The sequence below is a fragment of the Lynx canadensis genome, chromosome B4 (assembly GCF_007474595.2).
Source record: "Lynx canadensis isolate LIC74 chromosome B4, mLynCan4.pri.v2, whole genome shotgun sequence".
Taxonomy (NCBI): Eukaryota; Metazoa; Chordata; class Mammalia; order Carnivora; family Felidae; genus Lynx; species Lynx canadensis.
In genome coordinates, this window is record NC_044309.1 from 15,345,520 (window position 1) to 15,369,341 (window position 23,822).

At 40.5% G+C, this 23,822-nt stretch overlaps 1 protein-coding gene across 1 annotated transcript in view; it reads left to right on the forward strand.

The window, feature by feature from the left end:
- PTER (phosphotriesterase related) overlaps positions 1–23,009 on the forward strand; it is a 68,615-nt gene extending 45,606 nt beyond the window's left edge. Inside the window, exons 4-5 of the mRNA XM_030322122.1 lie at positions 16,756–16,896; positions 22,617–23,009. Coding sequence (XP_030177982.1) covers positions 16,756–16,896; positions 22,617–22,827 — 352 coding nt within the window. The 3' untranslated portion in view covers positions 22,828–23,009. The remainder of the gene's footprint in view (positions 1–16,755; positions 16,897–22,616) is intronic.
- The last annotated feature ends 813 nt before the right edge of the window (positions 23,010–23,822 follow it).

Here is a 23,822-nt window from a genome sequence, read left to right on the forward strand (position 1 = left end):
CTTTGAAAGCATGTCATTATGGCCACATGTATATAACTTGTATGGTTGGGGCTGAATTTTATATCAAAGTCTACATTGGTTTGTAGGGAGCACTCACTGACACAGAAACACATACACCGGACACATATCAGGTTACCATTGTGTGAGGATATCGGCAAGTAACTACATCATCAGTGTGTGTGTATCTATTTTCTTCTATATTCTATGCATGGGACAATGGAGAAACGGGGTACGGGCGTCATGTGGCTTAATTTCTAGTTCTGACAACAGCACTTATTTGCTTGGTCTTGAGAAAGTCACTGAAGCCTTCAAGTCCTTCTCATCTGTCAAAGGGGGTTAAGAAAAACTACTTCTAACCCTTAATGCATTATGTGCATTCCTCCCCTGTTATTGTTTACCATGGATTTCTTTTCATTGCAGGACCTATTCAATAAGAAAAAAACAAAGTGCAGACAAATGTTTGACAGATTGAAATGTAGCAGAACTTCTTTTTTTTTTAATACGAAATTTATTGTCAAATCCGTCCCCGTACAACACCCAGGGCTCATCCCAACAGGTGCCCTCCTCAGTGCCCATCACCCACCCTCCCCGCCCTCCCACCCCCGTCAACCCTCAGTTTATTCTCAGTTTCTGAGAGTCTCTTATGGTTTGGCTCTCTCCCTCTCTAACTTTTTCTTTTTTCCTTCCCCTCCCCCATGGTAGAACTTCTTAATATACACGAGTAATGCCAAATAAAATGCAATTAAGTAATGCTGGTAATTGGTATTTGTGGAGTATCCCAAATCGTACTCTTTACAGACATTTGGGCAGATCAGCCCACGTCAGGGCCAAAGAAGGCATTGGTCAGATATTCTCTCCAGCACATTATACCCACCCAAAGCTTCTACCGGTAATTTTTTTTTTTCTAAAGTAATTTCTCATGACTCTGACACCATTCCCATGAAATGTGACATTTTAACAAATAGGATTGCCATGTCTATGAGATTTATCTTTACTTTTCTCAATACCAGCATTCCCTGAACTGTGGACCGCCTTACATGAAAAATGCAACCTCTTTTGTGCTAGGTGGCAGCTGGAAAGTTCATATGGTAAAAAGCTCTTCCTAGGGTATATAAACTGTGAAATGTATTTTAAAATAAAGTTTTAATTACATTTCGCAATTCAGAGCCAACTTCTGGTGTTAGTCTAATTTAAACAAGGGTTTTTCTCTCTTGCAGCCATCTGTTCCTTTTGCGTAAGCCTACCCTTAAGTCATAATATTGAAAGTGTGACGTCATTCCTTCTATGATGTCATTTAATATCTCTGCATGGTGTGGAACCAGGCAGGAGGAAGATGCTCGTTCAGATGTAGGTGATGGGGAATACAATGAATACAAAACAATCTGAACTGTTTTTCTATTGCTTTTCATTCCCAGTGGTTTTCTAACGTTGAAAAGACTGTGCTGTAAAAGTAATGCCTTAAGACACAAAAAGATAAGTGAATCTTTAAAATTCATACACGGAATAAACAAGTGTGTTCATGTGAATGCACCCTAATAATGGACGGTTTTGAGTTTGTGTGAAACCAAAGTTTCTGGGAAATATTTAATTGAAATAACAAATTATACTTGCTAACCACAGGCAATGTTTAGATCACACATTAAGAATCTGCCTTAGTCAGTAGGAGGCTTGCCTGGTCCCACAAATACATCTCAATAATACAGCAGCATAAATAACCCAGAAAATGACCCAAAGACTACCAGAACGAACTCTACCCTTAAAGGTAGAGAAGAGACCACATCAGAGAGGGTAGGAAGGATGGAGGCATGGTGTGGAACAAAAGGGACTCGCTGTCCTGAGGGGATGGGGGAGGCATCAGCGTGGAGAGGGGAGAGAAACAGACTATGACGATGTCGGGGAGGGCGGGGAGAGCCTGTACAGGGAAGACAAAAATCTCTGCAACACTTGACTTTGAAATCAAGAAGGGCCAACTTTTGTAAGTTCTTACAACCAGAGGGATTTAAAGCCTGGAATTTTAAAAATCAGAGGACTCAGTTCTGGGACAACCAAAGGGAGATAGGAAGCTGACTCCTTGTCCTTAAAGAGACAGCACAACAAGCAGCCCACGGAGATAGAGCCTGGAAGCGGCAGTTTGAAAAATGCCTGGAGCAAATGGGAAGGGAGCGCTATTTACCCATCTCAGAGCACGTCAGAGGGGCAGGGATCACCAGGAAGACCCCTTCAGGAACAAAGGGGCTGTCAGGTTCCATTTCCCACCCCGCCCCCCAGAATAAACACACAACCACCTGTGGGAACAAGCGTGACACTGCCACTGGCCACCTCACTCGCTTACACCAAGCCATGCCCACCTGTGCTTCAGTGGATCCGCTCTTCCCAGTCCTGCTTGCTTTAGTCCCAGTGCTGGGGTCCCCTCCCCCAGAAGAGCATTGCAAGCCTTGTCAACACCATGTCTCCTGACCGGCACACGTTGTGGGGCCTTGGTCCTGGCATCAGCGGCAGCAGGGGCAGCGGCCTGAAGGGAGGCCCTGCAGAAGCCCGAGCCACACTTTGTTAAAACCGTGTGCCCTGTCCATGCAGCCGCAGTTCCCGGTGTGCACCTTGTTAAAACTGCATGCCTCACGCCAGCCAGGGGCCCAACACTGCCCACAAGAGGCAAAGAGAGCCTCTGCAGACAGCTGACCTGAGAGAGAGAGCAGCCAGGGCACAACAGCAGGGCACATGCAACACATATAGGAGACACCTCCTGAAACGCCGGGTTCCGGGTAACACGGGACACTACAAGCCCTTTCAAAAGGCCGTTACTTTCAAGGACAGGGGATATAGTTGACTTTCCCAAGACACAGAAACAGATACAGAGAGGGAAACAAAAGGAAGAGACGGAGGAATATGTTCCAAATGAAAAAGACAGGACGACACTACAGCAAGAGATCTGAGCAAAACGGAGATAAATAATATACCTGATAGAGAATTTAAAGTAATGATCATAAAGATACTCGCTGGGCTTGAGAAAAGAGTGGCGGACCTCAGCGAGATCCTTAACAAAGAGATAAAAGAGAATGAATCAGAGATGAAGAACACAATAAATAAAATTTTAAAATATATACTAGTTGGAATAAACAGCAGGCTACAGGAATCAGAGGAATGAATTAGTGACCTAGAAGACAGAGTAATGGAAAGTAATCAAGATGAACAGATAAAAGAAAAAAATTTTGCAAAATGAGAATAGACTTAGGGAACCCAGTGACTCCATCAAGCGTAATAATATTTACATAATAGGGGTCCCAAAAGAAAGAGAGAGGAAAGGAGGCAGAACATGTATTTGAAGAAATAATAGCTGAAAACTTCCGCAACCTAGGGAAGGAAACAGATATCCTGGTCTAGGAGGCACAGAAAATGCCTCACAAAATCAACACGAGGAGGTCCACACTGAGACACATAGTAATTGAAATGGTAAAAAGTACTGATAAAAAAAATCTTAAAAGCAACAACAAAAAAGACAGTTACATATAAGGGAAACCCCATAAGGCTATCAGCGGTTTTTTCAACAGAAACTTTGCAATCCAGAAAGGAGTGGTATGATATATTCAAAGTGCTGACAGAAGAAAAATCTGCAGCTAAGACTACTCTATCTAGCAAAGCTATTATTCAGAATAGAAGGAGAGATAAAGAGTTTCTCAGACAAACAAAAGGTAAGGAGTTTATGACCACTAATCCAGCCCTACAAGAAATGTTAATGGGGACTCTTTGAGTAGAAAAGAAAGACCATAAGCAAAAGTAGGAAAAGTGAGAAACATAAAAGCAGTAAAAATAAGTACATCTGTAAAAATCAGCCAAGGGATTCACAAAATAAAAGGATATAAAATATGATACTATATCCCTAAAACATGACATAGAGGGAAAGGAACAAAAAAATGGGTTAAAACTTAAGCAACCATCAACTCAATGTAGATTGCTATATGCTGAAGATGTTATAAACAAACCTAAGAGTAACCACAAATCAAAAACCAGTAATAGATACGCAAAGATAAAGATAAAGGAATCCAAGTATATCACTAAGGAAAGCCAGCAAACCGTGAGAGAGAGCAAGAGAAGAAAGGATCAGAGAAAATCTACAGAAACAACCACAAAACAAGTAACAAAATGGCAATAAAAATATATATATCAATAATTACTTTGTATTTAATGAACTAAATGCTCTAATCAAAAGACATAGGGTGGCAGAAGGGATTAAATAAAACAGAAACAACAACAACAAAAAAACAAGACCCATCTATATGCTGCCTGCAAGAGACTCATTTTAGACCTAAAGAAATCTGCAGATTGAAAGTGAGGGAATGGAGAAACATCTTGCAAATGCATGTCAAAAGAAACTTGGGGTAGCGATACTTATATTGGACAAAATGGACTTTAAAACAAAGACTCCAACAAGAGACAAAAAGGAACACCGAATAATAGCAAAGAGGACAATCTTTGTCCTTCCCGACAAGAAGATATATCAAATGTAAGTACTCATGCACTACACATGGGAGCACCCAAATATATTTAGCCGCTATTGACAAAAATAAAGGAAATAATCAATAGTAATACAATAATAGTAGGGGATGTTAACCCCCCCACTTACATCAATGGACAGATCATCCAAACAGAAAATCAATAAGAAAACAGTGGTTTTGAATGACACACTGGACCAGATGGGCCGAATACATATGGACATAGCATTCCATTCTAAAACAGCAGAATGCACATTCTTTTCAAGTGCACATGGAACATTCTCCAGAAGAGGTCACATATTGGGCCACAAAACAAGTCTCAATAAATTAAAAAATACTGAAGTTATACCATGCATCTTTTCGGACTGCAATGCTATGAAACTAGATCAACCACAAGAAAATACCTGGAAAGCGCACAAATACATGCATGTTAAATTCCATGCTACTAAACAATGGATGGGTCAACCAAGAAATCAAAGGAATCAAAAATCACATGGAAACAGAAGGAAAAGGAAAATGAAGACATAATGGGCCAAAATCTTTGAAATGCAGAAAAAGCTGTTCTAAGTGGGACATTTATAGCACTACTGCCTACCCCCAAAAGCAAGAAAAATCTCAAATACACAACCTAACCTTAAAGCTAAAGGATCTAGAAAAAGAACAAACAAAACCTGAAGCCAGCAGAAGGAAGGATAATACAGATAAGAGCAGAGATGAATGGGATAGAAACTAAAAAAACAAAACGAAACCATAGAACAGATCAATGAAACCAGGAGCTGGTTCTTTGAAAAGGTCAACAAAATTGATTAACCTCTAGCCAGACTCATCAGAGACAGAGAGAGAGAGAGAGAGAGAGAGAGAGAGAGAGAGAGAGAGAGAGAACTCAAATAAGCAAAATCAGAAATGACAGAAGAGAAATAACAACCAACACCACAGAATATAAATGATTATAAGAGAATGTTATGAAAAATCATATGCCAAACTTTGGATAACCTGTAAGAAATGGGTAAATTCCTAGAAACATATAACCTACCAAAACTCAAGCAGGAAGAAACAGAAAACTTCAACCAATTACCAGCAATGAAACTGAATCATGAATCAAAAAACTCCCAACAAACAAAAGTTCAGGATTGGATGGCCTCACAGGTGAATTCAACCAAACATTCAAAGTTAGAACCTATTCTTCTCAAACTATTCCAAAAAAATTGAAGAGGAAGGAACACTCCCAAATTCTACTCTATGAGGCCTGCATTAACCGTAAGGCAAATAAAGATACCACAAAAAAAGAGAACCACAGGTCAGTATCTCTGATGACATAGATGCAAAAATACTCAGAAAAATATTAGAAAACCAAGTCCAGCAATATATTTTAAAAAATCATTCACCATGATCAGCGTGGGATTTATTCTCAGGAGGCAAGGGTAGTTCAATATTTCCAAATGAATCAGTTTGATATATCACATCAAGAAGAAAAAGGTTAAAAACCATATGATCATTTCAACAGATGCAGAAAAAAACATTTGACAAAGCACAACCTCCATTTATGATAAAAAACCCTCAACAAAGTAGGGTGAGAGAGAACATACCTCAACATAGTAAAGGTCTTGTACGAAAACCCCACATCATACTAACATCATACTCACTGGGGAAAAACTGAGAGCTTTTCCCTTAAGGTAAGAAACAAGACAAAAATGTCCACTCTCCCCACTTCTATTCCTCATAGTACTAGAAGTCCTAGCCACAGCAATCAGACAACAAAAAATAAAAGGCATCCAAATAAGTAAGGAAGAAGTAAAACTATCATTGTTTGCAAATGACAAAATACTATTTCTAGAAACCCCTAAAGACTCCACCATAAGGCTGGTAAAACTACTGATAAATTAATTCAATAAGGTTGCAGGATACAAAATAATACACAGAAATCCATAGCATTTCTATACACTAATAATGAAGCAGCAGAAAGACAAACTAAGAAAACAATTCCATTTATAGTTGTACCAAAAATAATAAAAAACCTAGGAATAAACTCAACCAAAGAGGTGAAAGACCTATACTCTGAAAATTATAAAACTGATAGAAGAAGGTGGAGACAACACAAATGGAAGATTCCATGCTCATGGACTAGAAGAACAAATATTGTTAAAATGTTCATACTACCTAAAGCAATCTACAGATTTAGTGCAATCCCTATAAAAATAACAACAGCATTTTACACAGAATTAGAAAAAACAATTCTAAAATTTGTATGAAACCAAAAAAAAACCCTAAATAGTCAAAGCAATCTTGAAAAAGAAAAACAAAACTGGAGCTATCATAATTCCAGACTTCAAGTTATATTACGAAGCTGTAGTAGTCAAAACAGCATGGTCCTGGAACAAAAATACACATAGATCAATGGAATAGAACAGAAAGCCCAGAAATAAACTTAAAATTTTATGGTCAATTAACCTTTGACAAAGGATAAAAGAGTATGCCATGGGGGAAAAAAACAAATGATGCTGGGAAAACTGGACAGCTACATAAAAAGAATGAAACTGGGTCATTACAGCACACATAAAAATCTCAAAGTGGGTCAAGGACTTAAATGTGAGATGTGAAAATCCCAGAAGAGAGCACAAGCATCAGTGATTTCTCTGACACTGGTCATAGCAACATCTCTCTAGATATGTCTCCTGAGGCAAGGGAAACAAAAGCAAAAATAAAGCATTGAGACTACATAAAAATAAAAAGCTCCTACACAGCAAAGGTAACAAGAGCAAAACTAAAAGACAACCTACTGAATGGGAAAAGATATTTGCAAATGAAATATCCAGTAAAAAAGAGTTCACATGCAAAATATATAAAGAACCTATACAACTTAACACACACACAAAACACTGCAATTAAAAAATGGGCAGAAATATATGAAAAGATATTTCTCCAAAGGAGTCATCCAGATGGCTAACAGGCGCGTGAAAAGATGCTCAACATCACTCATCATCAGGGAAATGCAAATCAAAACCACAATGAGGTATTACCTCACAACTGTCAGAACGGCTGAAATACACAAAGTCAGAAACAAGTGTTGGCAAGGATGTGGAGCAAAAGGAACTTTCATGCATTGTTGGTGGCAATGCAAACTGGTCCAGCCACTGTGAAAGACAGTATGGAGGTTCCTCAAAAAATTAAAAACAGAACCACCCTACTGAGCATTTACCTGAAGAATACGAAAACACTAATTCAAAGGGATAGCTGCATCCCTATGTTGATTGAAACATTATGTATGGACAATAGCCAAGCTACGGAAGCCACCCAAGTGTCCAATGGATAAAGAAGAAGTGGTGTGTGTGTGTGTGTGTGTGTGTGTGTGTGTGTGTGTATATAAATTTCCATTGATGAAATCTTTCCCATTTGCAACAACATGGATGGATCTAGAGAGTAAAATGCGAAGTGAAATAAGCCAGTCAGAAAAAGACAAATACCATATGATTTCACTCATATGTGGGATTTAAGACACAAGACAAACAAACATTGGGGAAAAAAAGAATAGCAAACAAACCAAAAAACCGGACTCTTAACTAGGTAACGAACATGGCTGCCAGGGGCAGGGGTTGAAACAGGTGAAGGGGGTTAAGAGTATACTTACCATGATGAGCACTAAGTAGCATATGGAACTGTGGAAACACTATATTGCACATAGTGTATTGTATATATAACACTGTATGTTAACTACACTGGAACTAAAAAAAAAACCAACTTATTCTATTTAGTTTCTATTTTGGCATTAAAAATAAACGAAAATTATCAATTAAGAATTTCCCAGATTTATTAGGTGCAAGTGCCATTAGCAATATATGAACATATATGAATAGTGTCTTAGAATTGTATTAATATTGAACTTATTAGATTATAGTAATTTATATATTAATTTCTTCAACACATTACATTATATTTAAACATACATAAGTTATTACATGGATAGCTCTCAGTGAGCTTAGTAATGCTCTTAAGGAGTTGTTGAAAAACTCTTATAAAATAATAAAGAATCCCACGTAACATTATCTGTACAAATATCCACTGGTTTTTAAATTGAGGAAATCAGTGGGGACAGAGATCAAAAGGTTATTTTGGGAATTACTTTGGTGATAACTAATTTTTATAATAATCAGTCACTAAAATTCAACATTGTTTTTTAAAACTTTGAAAACATTTTTTATTTATTTTTGAGAGAGAGAGAGAGAAACAGTTCAAGTGGGAAGGGGCAGAGAGAGAGGGAGACACAGAATCGGAAGCAGGATCCAGGCTCCGAGCTGTCAGCACAGAGCCCGACGCGGGGCTTGAACTCAAGAACCATGAGATCAGGACCTGAGCCGAAGTCGGACACTCAACTGACTGAGCCACCTAGGCACCCCAACATTGTTTTTAATAAATAAGTTGTGTATACACACCCACTTATTATTGTATTTCTGTGCCAATTCTAAAAAACTACTTGGTCAAGTTCATTAGTTTTAGCACTCAATGTATTCTGTGTTTCTCTTGGCATCAGGCCGTGAGCTCGTCTGATCTCAAATTAGCACTGCCCTCATGGTACTAAGTCTCTAGGCCCAGGAATTCACAGATGGGACTGGCTGATGGATTACAACACGGTCAACAATTCAGTGTAATGGAAAGTGAACTGCAATTGGAGTAGGAATACTTGACCACTCAAAAGATCCAAGCTTTAGTTTCCTCTTCTATATAATAATGATAATATGTGGTAAAATGATTTCACCAGCTGATTGTGAGTTTCAGAACCTGCTCTTCCCATGCTCTTGGTGTCATTTAACGACACCAATATCTAATCGACTGCCCAAGACAGGCCTTTGATTCTCCTTCTCCATCGCTGTCACTATGGGGACAGTGACTCGTGGCTTCCTCTTCCTGCCGTGTGCCCTATTCTGGTCGAACACAGCATTATTCACCCAGGTGTTAAATTCCTCCCTTCCCTGCACCCCCACATGATGAAACCTGTCTACTGTACGAAGATCTCCGAATACAACCCCTCCTATGTATTCCTTCCTTGTTGACTTAATTCAGGCCCTCATCTGCCCTCTGAACTACTGTAATCATCTTCAAACAGGAATCATTCCCTTCGCCTCGCCCACGTGGCCACCAATTTTGATCTTTCCAGTGCAAACTGGATTACATTCCACCCTGAGTCACAGCTCTTTAATGACCCCTTCGCCTTCAGTACAAAATCCAGATATCTTGGTCATCTGGCCTCTACCCATCCTTTCACCTCATCTCCCATGGACTCCAGTACACACACCAAATTTGGACCAAGGCCACCCCGACTGTGACCCTGAGTGCCCTGTGCTGATCATTCTTACATGCTTCTCACACAAGCTAGTCTCTTTGCTGTGAATACTCCATTCTCCCTTATCTACTCGGCAGAGTCTGTTTGCAAACACAGTAAGTTCAACAGAGGTTTTCTTCTTAAGAAAGCTTTTCCTGAAGGAGCCAAGAAGGGTTTGTTATCTCCTTCTCTGTGCCAGCCCCGTTCCTAGCAGTACTTTTATTATGACTTGGTAGGTCTGGAAAACAATCGTTTGCATGTCTCTTTTTTCCTAATAGACACTGAACTTCTTGAAGGATGGGACAGTGTGCTGTCTTTGTTTAGCCAACTAATATCTCATCCTGTAAGTTGATGATCAGTAGTTTCTTGGGGTGCCTGGGTGGCGCAGTCAGTTAAGCGCCTGAGTTGACCTTGGCTCAGGTCATGATCTCAAGGTCTGTTGAGTCCGAGCCCCATGTGGAGCTCTGCCCTGGCAGTGCAGAGCCTGCTTGGGATTCTGTCTGTCCTTCTCTCTCATCTCCCCCACTTGGGCTCTCTCTCTCAAAATAAATAAATAAACTTAAAAATTTTTAAGTAATAATTTCTTTTTTTTTAATATTTATTTTTGAGAGAGACAGAGAGAGAGCGAGTGAGAGAGAGTGTGTGTGTGTGTGTGTGTGTGTGTGTGTGTGTGTGTGTGTGAGAGAGGGGGAAGGACAGAGAAAGAGGGAGACAGTATCTGAAGCTGGCTCCAGGCTCTGAGTCATCAGCACGAAGCCTGATGCAGGGCTTGAACCCACGAACCATGAGATCATGACCTGAGCCAAAGTCGGACACTTAACCGACTGAGCCACCCAGATGCCCCAAAAGTAATAACTTCTTATTGGTGGATGGATGGGTGGCTGGATGGATAGATGGATGGTTGCCTCCTCCCTCATGGACTTTATTATTTTTTTTAAGTTTATTTATTTATTTTTGAGAGCGAGAGAAAGAGCGAGAGAAAGAGAGCACATGTGTGAGCAGGGGAGGAGCAGAGACAGGAGGAGAGCGAGGGAATCCCAAGCAGGCTCCGTGCTGTCAGTGCAGAGCCCTATGTGGGGCTTAAACTAAGGAACCATGAGCTCATGACCTGAGCTGAAATCAAGAGCTGGATTCTTAACCAACTGCACCACCCAAGCCCTCCCCTCATGCACTTTGGCTCTGATAATTACAGCTTTATCATCAGGAACAGCAAGATTCTTTTTCTTTTTTCTTCTCTTGCCTCTCAACAGGTGTACTTCATTATCATCGATCCGGCAACACCTGAACCCCAGCAACCTTTATCTGAATCATCTTCTATTCAATAGACTCCACCCAAATGAGTTATTCTTTTCATTTTTCTTTCACAACACTTTGTATTCATTTGTACTAAAAAAAACCTTTCAACACATTTAATTGTAATTATTAGTCTAAATACCTATCTCCTTCCCTTTGGCTTTACATTCGTTAAGACAGCAGCTTAAATATCTCCCTCATATCTGTATTCCCAGCGGAGGCTAGCACAAGGTAGGTGATAGTACAAGATAGTAGATGCTTGCTGAATTAATTCATGAAGGTGTGCTTGAATGCATGAAATGAAAGAAGGCATTTGAGAGTTCTTTGAAACTGGAAAGGCCAAGACAAATGTTAGATACTGTTATCATCTTGATCACACCCACGGATCATATTCTTTGCTGCTTGGTTCTTTTGACCCTTGTCTAAACTATCACTTCACACAGACTTCCTTGCTCCCACTCAGAATGCATTTTGACATTAAACTAAACCCCTCAGCACTCGGATAAGATCTAGAGTATAAAGAAGTTTGACAAACAGAATCAACTGTCATGAGATTTAGTACCAGCCTGAAAACACTAGTGAATGATAACCATATTCTGAAAATGAAGATAGCCAAATCGCTTCAGGTACCACTTTGTGGCTGATGGCAATATGTCTGTCATAAATTTACGCCTGTTCCTGATATAGAGAGAATTTGTTTATTAGTTAGGGAGCATAAACATAAAACATGCAACAGGAGAAAGAGTATATATAATATGAATGACAGGAACAAATACTTGATACAGAAATTTCAGCTTCTTCCTGGGAAATCCCAGGATATTTTACAACGACATTGTAACCACTGCATCCACCTTGAACAAGGAACTTTCTCCAGTATGAAATGCGGGAGCCCTTCTGTATCTCAAAATCACCCCACTGACTGCTTAGGGCAAGAGGTGAAAAATAATTACCTTAAAGGCTGGGGAAGATTGGAATAAGAAAGAATATCATTTTCATGGATCTAGAATATGGAATGAGCAGAATTAGAGTTGACACCTTGTATGAGAAGCCCTACGAGATCCCTGATGACCGGGAGGACCAGGACCTCTTTAATCCTCATCTGAAAGACGTCAAGCAGAGTACATTTTCCCAAGGTACCATTCTGACATTTGGGGTCAATCCTTTCTCCAAGTGAAAAAATAAAAGTCACTTGCATAAATGTGACTTCAGTAGCACCTTGACAGTCCCTGGAAGTCATCCAACGGAATGTCAGTTGAATGTGGCTAAGTCACCTTGTTAGACATTCATGGTGCAGGGTTACTAGTTTGTGATGGGGTGCACTTCGCCATAGCTGAGTCTCAGCGCGGCGAGTGGATGGATGTGGGTGCTTCTCCCAACACAGAAGGGGCTACATGGCCTAAGAACATGGATTTGGAGACAGACACAGTCTAGGTTTATTCTCAGTCCCTCAGTCTGGAAGTTGAGTTCCTTAACTTTTCTGAGTCTCAAGTTTCCCTGTCTATGAAATGGGGATGATCAGACCTTCTTCATACAGTTTTTGTAAGGATTAAATGAGATAGGGCTGTTTTAAATACCTGATGATTATTATGTGTTGACTGTCTTGCTTTACCTTCTATCCCCCATTAATAGCTTATACCAAATTCTGGGATTTTTTTCAGGACTTTCCTTGAACATTATGCATGATCACTGACACTATTTTCTCCCCGTAGACTTTGTGCAACAGTAAGGAGAATTAAGGTGAATTCATTTCTTAGTCACCTTCACCCTAATGTTCAGTTATCCAGAGGGTGTTATATTACCAAATGTCTGTAAAAATAATAATATGTAATACATAATACGTGATATATAATGTATGATTTCATCTATCTCCTGACATTTTCATGAGAGCACATTTTTCAGCTTCGTTTTTAACTGTATTTTCCTAATGTCCAAAATATCAGCTTTTGTTCCTCTTCTGAAGAAATCTTCTCTCCATGTGACTATGAAATTTTTAAGAGTATTTTATAGGAGGACCATTTGCCTCTTAATCATACTCCTTTCTATGTGCTGTCCTACAGAATAATTCCCACGGATTTACTTCTGAAACTTACATGTGTAGATGAATCTTACTAAACCTGTTAGCCTTCCTCTGGAAAGATATCTTCACCTATAGCGACGTTCTTCAGATAACATTTATAACGTAGGTAGCACCTATATGTAATTGACATCTGGAGAAACGGATTCCTACCTTCCCCATTCCTCTCTTAGATGAGGCGGTTACAAGACCACATCAAAGAGATCAATCATGGCCTCATGGGCCACTGCAAGGCCTTGGCTTTGTCTCTGAGGGACATGGGAAGCCACTGGTGAGTTGTGAGCACTTGAGAGACCTGGTCTGACTTAGTTGTGGTGATAGCACTTTGGTTGCTACATGTGAATAGAAAGTACTAGACCAAAGGCAGAAAAGCAAAGAGAGCAGCTGCGAAAGAGATGGTGGTGATTTGGACCAGGAGGGTAGAGGGAGAGTTGGTGACACGTCCAGATTCCGAGCACATTTTGAAAGTTGAGCCAAAAAGCTGTCCCGGCAGGCTAGATGTATAGTGTGAGATGAAGCCTGTCAAGGACGATAGCAAGGTTTTTGGCCTGAGCAAACGAATGGATGGAGTTGCTGTGAGAAGAGAGAGGGAAGGGTGTTGGGACAGCTGGTTTATGGTGGTCGAGGAGGGGTTTAGTCTGCTATCTATTAGACATCTCAGTGAGGATGGCAAACGGGCAATTAGACATGCAGTTCTGGACTTCAGGAGTCCAGCCTGGGATAGGAGACTCTTAATATGTGCCCCTTAATATTTGTAAGAGGCACAGGGCAATGTCAGGCTCCTGGTAAGAAAGTAAGCAATGGTCATAATTAATATAGTTCCTTCTCCTTCTTTGACCATGTCAGTGAAATTGTCTAATAGAACTGTAATGGTCAAATACTGCCTACTGTATATATCTACCCTTTGAGCTAGCAAACAAAGAACTCTTCAAAGTAATCCTTTCTTACTTTTCAGGTTTATCATGGCCCAGCCCCCACACTACCCTTTGACGGAAATTCCCCATTTTTTTCCTTTCTTTTTTTTTAAGTTTATTTATTTATTTTTGAGAGGCAGAGAGAGTGTGTGAGAGTAGGGGAGGGGCAGAGAGAGAGGGAGACAGAGAATCCCAAGCAGGTTCTGTGCTGTTAGCACAAGCCCAACATGGGGCCCCATATCACAAACCATGAGCTCATGACCTGAGCCGGAAATTGAGAGTCACATGCTTAACCAACTGAGCCACCCAGGTGCCCCATATTCCCCATTTTTCAAGTGCGTTTTGTGAGAGGGAATTAAATTTCAAAATAAAGATTTAAAAAACCCTTGTGTGCTACAGTCAGTGTAATTCTGGAAAACGTTCTTTGAGCACAAAATGTTTATCAGTAGAAGTCATATAGATTGAGGGTGAAGATAGATGATTCTAGCACTGAAATGAATTTATATTTCAACACATCACCTTGAATAAGTCTCTAATCTCTCACATCCCAGTTTCCTCATCTGTAAAATTGAGACCAGTGGGATTACGGAGAATATGAAATGGGGTAACAAATATAAAGTGCTTTAGCACAATGCCAGACACATGGTAAATTCTTGTAATTTTTAGCTATTATGATGATAAGCAATTTTATTTTTTCATTTTCAGTTGGAACTAAGATGAAAAAGTTTCCTACGGCTTTTCATTTACTACAGGCTTCTCATTGAATATCTACCTTGGTGTGTCATTCAAAGTCTAGAAAACTTAGTCTAAAGACATTAGGCCACAGAAAGAATAAAGACATTAGAAGCAGAAAAGAGTCTGATCCAACATGTTATTGGCCCCTACATCCCTGGTTTGTCCCCCCCCCTCGCCGCCCACCTACCCAGTAATTAACACACTGAAGGAACTGACTCGAAAGAAACACACTAAACTTATCTTTTCCTTCTTATGTTATTTTAATTGTGCATATTTTGTTTTTAAGCATGGTTCTTTGGGGGAAAACAGAATGTGTCTACTATAGAAAAACACATATTCTTTTAGGCAAGTAATTTTGGAAGCAAAAGATGGTCCCCGGGGTAAGAAGATGGAAAAGGAATAGTATTAGAAGACAGCACAGAACTAATGCACGTTTTATAGTATAAAAGAAAGATATTTTAGCCTCCCTGCCTAAAACAACATCGTGAACTCTAAGTTATGCTGAATTGTTGAATAGAATAAAAAGGAAGCAGCTACAATATGACTGCTCAGAGTGAAAGTCAATAGTCAGCTCCTAGGGAGCATCCCGAGACAGCAGAAAACTCTTGCACTCATGACACACAGAGGCTTAATTGGTCCTCCCATGGTTTGGAAGAAAGGCCTTGAAAATACTTGTGACCTCTTAGAAGCAGATTTATAGACATATGATAGTGCTTTAATCCTTGCATCCTGGAATAGCCAAGGTAATAGAATATCAGTGGATAAAAGCCTAGTAAGACAATGATCATCTGATAAATCCCACTCTGCACCAGGCCAATTTGGGATCTCAATCACTTCCATAATCTACACCCTTACCACCCTTCACACAATGTCTAATGGGGTGCACTTTTCCCCTCACATTTTTTCTATATTGTCTCCTGAAGAACAAATCCTTCCTCCCTACCCTACCTCCCTTCCTTCCCTTCCTTCCCTCCTCCCTTCCTCCCTTCCTCCCTTCCTCCCTTCCTCCCTTCCTCCCTTCCTTCCTCCTTCCTTCCTTCCTTCCTTCCTTCCTTCCTTCCTTCCTTCTTCCTTCCTTCCTTCCTTCCTTCCTTCCTTATTTTTCCATGTGTTTGAATCTCTACCATGGTATTTTGGGGGTTGACCTAATGCGTCCCTTTTTACTTATTATAATCTAAATTTCTCGAGATAATCTACTCTTGCTCTGGACTCTGCTCCCCTGTCTGTAGCCTGTGTTTATCTCACATACCTCTCCTTTCCCATTCATTTACACAGTCTTACATCATAAGATAGTGTTATTCTTACTACGATCGCTAAAGAAATGAGAAGATATCCATAAAGATTATCACAAAATAATAAATTCTATTTAAAAATAGGTACACCAGAACACAAATAAATAACTGTAGGAATTTTGTCCCCCTTTTTAAAAAGAAGCAATGACATTCACAAAGGCCTTGGAATTAATTTTGGAACCACCTTATGATCTCCATAAGAAAATCTCCTTACCTTAGCTTCATGTTTTACGCAGATTAGTATTACTCACCTAGTTCACCAGACTGATGCCAAGTTCCCTTTGATAGTTTCCAGAGCTCACAGCTGTTCTGCTGCTATGAAGGATTTCCAAAAGAATACGGAACATATCCTGAAGACAGTTCTGAAGGAGAATTGCAAGATTGTTTTTGAGTAATGGCAACATAATTAAAATGTCTATAGTTCCCAAGCACTTTAGAAGGGAAACTCCCTTTTAGATACGGTAAATTCCCTTATTTCTGGTAACAGGTTGAACTTACTATTTTCTAGTCACATCATAAGTGCGGACTCAAACTTCTGTTACTTTAATTATGTTCCAGTACATGGTGTACTTAAAACTTTTAATCTGTATATGTGGAAAATATGCTCTTGATAATTACACTGTGTCTGTCTTATTGCCTCTAGGACTATACTTGATAAAAAGGAACTCCTGGAGTTTGCTCAACTTGGCTGTTACTTGGAATATGATCTCTTTGGGACTGAACTCCTTCATTACCAATTCAACCCGGATATCGACATGCCCAATGATAATAAAAGAATTAGGAGGTAAATATGATGAAATCCCTGATAGTGTTCCCTTTTACCAGTCCTTTTTGATTCATATCTGGGTAGGTATTAGCAAAGATTCGGAAAACAGTGAGCAGGCAGAACCAGAGACTTGCAGAAAAAAATGTATCAATGCTGTTTTGGGGAGAGAAATCTCTATATATTATTTCAAGAAGCAAATGAGTCATCCTAAGTAGGCAAAAGCTTAGCAGAGCCTTAGGAGTTCAGTGCAGATGGGCAGCTGACAAGAAACAGATAATACTTAACCCCTGCCATGACAAAAAGAGAACAAAGATGCTTTCGTCTTTCTATCCCTAATGAAGTAAGTGGTTTCTTTCCCATGTTGACCACACTGAAGTCCTAACCTCCTACAACATGTGTGTGAAATGCTTTATCAAAAATATTCACTGTGGAGATGATTGAAACTTAAATGCCGTAAGTAGAATGTCTGAAGACCAAACATCATATAGAATTTGACCCCTCAAAATTGCCGAAGCAACAAATTGTCCGAGTCATTCTCTGTAACCAAGTGGAAAGTTTCTGGAGTCAAGGATGGATGGTTACCTGGTTTGTCCTGGTTACACGGTGATGTGAACATTGGATGCACCAAGTTAGGGAATCTGGGAGGAGAAACAGATTTGGGATTGACAAGGATGACTTTGGTTTGGGAATAATCTAAGAGTAGCTATCCAGTGGGGCTGTGGATAAGGCTGTGAGGCTCAGGGCAGAGATCTGGACTCAGACATAAATCTAGGCATCTTTGGTTTGTATGTCATGGTTGGCAGCGTGGGAATGAGTGAGATCACTCAGAGGAGAGAATGAGGACAGAACTCTAGGGAACAATGATATTTAAGGAATGGACTCAGGAAGAGTCACTCAAGGACAGATCGAAAAGTTTTCAAAGTGAGAAGAGAATCAGGGAAATATGTTGTTGTGCAAGTAGGTGCAGGAGACTGTTTGGAGCAGAAGGGCTTGGGCAACTGACAGGTGGCCGGCATCAGTGAGGTAAAGGCTGGAGATGCTCACTGTGCAGTCAGTGAAGTCTCCGTAGAAAAGTCTTGAAGAATGAGTAGGGGGTAAGGAAGAGGAGAGAGAAGGTGGGGTTACTCTTTCAAGAAGCTTGGTGGTCAGGGGAAGCAGGGGCATAGGGTCAAAGTGAGAAGACAAGATAGGATCAAGGGAAGGTTTTGTCAAGGGTCCAGCAATGTTTGGGGCACCTGGGTGGCTCAGTCAGTTGAACATCCGACTCTTGATTTCGGCTCAGGTCATGATCCCAGGATCATGGCTGGGCTCTACTCTGAGTGTGGAGCCTGCTTAAGAGACTTTCTCTCTCTCCCTCTACCCTTTTTCCCCATTCACTCTTTCCCTCTCTCTCTCAAACTAACGAAGGGTTAAGCAATGTTTATGTGGCTGAGAGCAAAAGCAGAGACACAAAGAGAACAAATCGCAGGAAGAAGTACCTCTTCTATAGGGTTATGGAGTTTATATGAAATAAAGTATGAAGAGTTTTTCCTGAATGTCTGGTGCAGAATATGAAAATAGTCGATCGACACTAACTTAAAACAATCTGGAGAGAGGAGATATAGAGCAAGCTTTCCAAGGAGACAAACAGATGGCAGCTGGGAAGCAAACAGAAAGTTGGTTGAAAGGTGTAAGGCGAGTGATGGGGTGAATGCAGATAGATGTGGTGAGAATGGGAAACCGAGGACATATGACCACCTGTGTTCTGTAGGGTCCCTGTGAAGTCAACATGGTTATCTTCTGCGAAGGAGGTAACAGATTCAGGGCAGGACCTTGTAGAAGAGGAGGAAGGCTGGGAATGGACACTGAGTGAATGAGACAGATACCGATAGGACACGGTGTGTGTGAGACCCCGGTGAGGCTCAAGATCATGTCTGCACGACCGAACATGGGCACCAGTGCACATGACTTGGTGATTTTCCGCCCCCCCCCCCCAAAAACGTTTTGTATTTTGATAATAAGACCAAAGAAGCTTTGAGGAGAAGCAGAAAACGTGAACAGTTAGAGAGACTGAGGGTTGGGATTCTGTCTGAAAAATGTGGTCGACAGGGGATCTGGGGTGGGGTTGAGTGAGGGTCCTGAGGTCCAAGATGAACAGTAGAAGGTATAGAGAGAAGTAAGGCGAGGTGGGAATAACATAGCAGCGGCAACCAATCAGAAGCTTGAGTGAGGGGGGAATGTACCCAGAAGACGGTGAGGGAAAAAGAGAAATGTGACTCGTGGTCGGGGTGGGAGAGTGAAAATTGGGATTTCAGAGAGGAAGTAGTCTTCTGGGACAGAGACGGGCCAGAATGTGGTTAAGGGCGTAGAAAACTGTGTGGGCTACAAGTAAAGACACCTGACCTACAGAAGTGATGTCCAGAAACGGAGGCTAAAGCAGCAACGGTAGGACATACCCCCACACTGGAATTGAGGGGAAGATCTGTGGCCACGGTCAGGGACAGCCCTCAGCTCTCAGCGTGGGTGGCCAACCTTTACACCTGTGTGCCTTCTGCTGTCCCTGCGTATGGGTACTCCTCCTTCACGACCTCATTAACAGTAAAATAGGCTTCAAGTTCAATATCATCAGGGAGAGCTAGCTGATCCATGTAACGCTTGCTATGTAAATATGGAGATGCTCAGCTGTACAGGAGCAAACTGACCTGACCCATGGAGCTAGGACTTAAAACAAATTTTTTTAAACCACTGAAATCAGCTCTTTAATACACCAATTTATCGTTCCGTTTTTGTTGTTGTTAATTTTGCGTCAGGATTTTACCTAACTTTCTTAGGAGCACCATTCAGTACAGGCAGACAAGTTACCCCAGGGCCCTTCAAGCCTGGGCCATGCTGTGAGGTGAATATTCTTTGGGATTTAAAGTGGGGGCGTAGGGTAGGGCTTTCTCATCTTTCATGATCTCCAAACCCTGTTTCCTGATGAATGCCCTCAACATACGTTTTACGATTCATCTTGGAAATGGGAAGTTTGCTTCTAAGACCCGCTTCCTTTTCCTAAGCCCCTTTGTGGCAGTGAGCTGTACCTTTTGTATCTTCTGAAGCAACCCTATGCCACCCACGCAGCTCCCAGACCTTGACTAAGAGAGAGGGGATCGGCAGAGGGGGTCTGAAGGATATACGGGGGGAGGATGACCAGCACCTCTCCTCATATTCCTCCTTGATAGCTTCTGGCTATTAATTCAAGAACAAGAATTTAATTTTGGCCAGCTTTCATTGAGCCAAATGTAAACATTCTAGATGTCTGGAAATACATCAAAATATATATGCGGTATATGCGTGTTCATGTATATGTATGTATGCTTTATCTTCCCTAAATTAAAATCATGCATAAGGTCACTTGGCTCAAGCACAATTCACGGTAATTACCGAATGACCTTTAGGCAGGGGTGTGTTCCAGCACCCACCCTGGTCCGCCATCTCTTGGGCACTTGATTTTCATCATCCATTGGCAGTCCCTTTCTGAGCCTTAGTCATCTTACATCTCTGAACTGCAAGAACATAGAAGCACGCTTCTGCCTACCTCTGGTTTTCAGCACCAGAAATTCTGTGTCTGACACCTGTTTTCAATCTTACGCTCCATTTCTCAAATCTTATTATATCTCTGCCTTTTCACACTTTGTAGTCTCTCTCTAATATTTGTTTGCAAAACACTAACTCATTTGTATTTCTATAATTACTGTCATTTTTGTCTTCTCATCTACAGTGGTTCCTTCCTTCTGGCAGCGTCTCGGAACTACTGTTCTTCCACACAATGGCACAGCATGAGAGAGGAGCTTTTATTTTAAGACTGGCCAAGTCATATCTTGATTTGATAGTCAGGAGAGAACTGTTTCGTAGAGTCATAGCAGTGTCTTTGTCGTGAGGTAGCTAGTCTCTACGTTCTTGACTTAAATCAGTTCTTAGGATTCTCAGTTTTAAGCGAGTGTCTTAGCCATTATACTCTTTCCTTACTACTTCACAATTGAGTAGCAGTGTTGCAGGAACAACAACAAGGATCTGCTGTTCCATACGATATGCCTCTGACATAATACGGTATCGCTTTTTTTCCTCAGACAAGGGAAAGAGACAAAAACTTCTGGGAAATGCTCAGAGACGATAAGGAGGAAGGCATACCCTAAAATTTCCCATAACGTGACACTCCTTCTCAGTTGTGGATTAAGGGTTGCCACACTAAGTTTCAGCGTGGGCATGCATTCTGTCAAATCTTTCTCTCTTCTCATAAATGACCCTAGAACTTTCTAGGGAATTGCCTCAAAGAGAGTTCCAAAAGTAACTTCAGGTCAGAGCTTTGGGACATTGTACAGATTTACGAGGTAAATATCCATGGTGGCTCAAACAGCATCCAAATACTTACAGGACATGCGTATGAATGACACGAATACAGATTTCTAGACAAAAATGCTCGACGTGGCTCTTGTTAGGCACGACCTACGAACACAATGTCTCACCTTCAATTATTATTTTATTTTAAAATGTATGTTCTCAGAGGGCAGAGCTTTGTGTCTGAGGTTTCTGTGCAGTGGCCCAATTTTGCTTACTTTTAGTAGTTACTAAATATGACTCATGCGCTAGGATGCCAAGAAATGTCACAGACACAAAAAGGATATCTTTTGAATAATTAGCCCTTGGAGGAAGGTGCTGTCTGACCATCTAGATTCATTTGGGAATCTAGAGACTGACATGACCATGAAGAGAACGCCAGGGAAGAGCCATTGTCTCCACTTTGCACCTTCTGCCAGTAGAATCCCGTGGAAGTCATGACAGACACTGCCCAGAGTCCAGACACACACAGATGGTGGCTGTCAGGAGGTGACTCACACTATAGATTACAGCATTTAACAAAGCAAAGAGGATTAGATGTTTAGACAGTAGTTGGAAAGCCCTTCTCCAGTCAACTGGCTATAAATTTAAAGGAACGGCTTGGTATTTACAGCAATCTTGTTGAGATAGAAGGAAGACAGAGTAAATTTGTACTGGTTGATTTAATACAGTGCTCCAAGACTACTACTACTAAGTCAGAATTCTCGTAGACTTCAAAGGAACAGATGCTCAAAATACAGAGGTACCCTTCCTGATCTTTTGAAAATGACCATTTCGCTTATCATATGCCCCTTCCTTTCAAATCAACTGATCTGACTCTCAGAATGTTTTACCTTTGCGAAGGTTCCTTTTGCTTCTCTGTTTTAATCAGAAATTGCCATTGATTTTATTTGCTAGAAAATAAGTGAGAGAGAGAGAGAGAGAGAGAGAGAGAGAGAGAGAGAGAGAGAAAGAGAGAGAGAGAGACGGGGCGGGGGGAGAGTGAAGTCTGGAAAATGGGACCACCGAGGGAGGTATTTTAGAGTGGAGAGCTGGATACAAACCTAGAACGAAGTTATTTTGTGCAATGCCCAAGCAGCCATTCACTCAGACTGGCACATCCTATTAGAACTATTTTTAATGCCGTATTGTAGGCACTGTCATAAATATCACAGGCTGGAAGTTTCTGTGTGCATGGAATAAGGATCATGTTCCTACTACGATGCAATATCACCTTTACCATCAGCACGCAATCTTTATTAAGGGTCTCCCAGTACACATGCCATAGAAGAAGGCAGTATCTCTACAGCAAGCACAATAGATTTCTGAGTAAAAAGTTGAAAGCACCCTGATCATTTTAAATGTGAGACAAACGCCATATAATGAGTTGACATTTTTCACAGAGTGCGTCTTCTGGTGGATGAAGGCTACGAAGATCGAATTCTGATGGCACACGACATACATACGAAGCATCGGCTGATGAAGTATGGAGGTCACGGCTACTCTCATATACTTACCAACATTGTTCCTAAAATGTTGCTTAGAGGGATCACTGAGAATGCACTTGATAAGATACTAATAGAGAACCCTAAGCAATGGCTAACTTTCAAGTAGGATGGTGGTCTACAGACTCACACCTTGAGTAGAAAGCTCGCAGAGAACATTTTTCAGTGATTTCAAACCCACAGCGAGATACTAATCAGAGCTATGTAGGACGAAGGACGGATCATTTCCTATTTATGAGAATTAGAAATTTTGCCTTCTCAGAAACCAGCTGGTACATCGGTACCTTTAGGAAGTTACTGACCGAACGGAGCCCTCTTGTTCTGCCTTTAACAAAATAAATACAGAAGCACCTATTTCCAAACAGTGATTTACATTCTGTATCCCCTCTAGCAAAGTTTTGCTTTGTTTTGTTTTCTTAATCTATCAGCTGCACTACTTGAGGAAATTTAAAGTGTTTCTAGTTAAATTACCCCCTTCTGGAGCAATCTAATGTTTCTTGTAATATTGATGATCCTACTAATTATCCTGCTGTTCTTTAATTAATGCTTAATGAATAATATGGCACTTGAAAATAGCTTCTGCAGCCAGGGAAGTTAAAGTTTGAGGCTTTTTCCCCCCCAAAGGACACTGTAATGCAATCACCAATTCACAATGATAAAAATATTGTCGAAGCTTAATTATATTCATTATATATTGTAGAAGTTGTCTACCTATCTATATTGACTAGTAATAAATCAGTTTTGTTGCCTGTGGCTTCCTGGTATCCATTTTTTGCTGTAAAGCTTTGTTAGTTTAAACATTTGTATAAGGGGGCATGAACACATAACATAATACTGAATTATAAAAATTCAATGGTAAAAGTCAAAATATATTACATAATATAGTTTAATGAATCATTACATTTATAATAACAAAGGCCACAGTTTAATTAATAATATATATGCAAAAAAAGAGAAATGTTTGCCATATATATATATTCCCTTTATTTCCCTTACCTTTTATTTGTTTTTCCTTGGGTCTAAACAGAGAAAATGATGCTTAGTTATCTGAAGAAAAGGTCAGATCTATTAGAAATGGCATTCTGACTCGAGCCTACTCTTCAA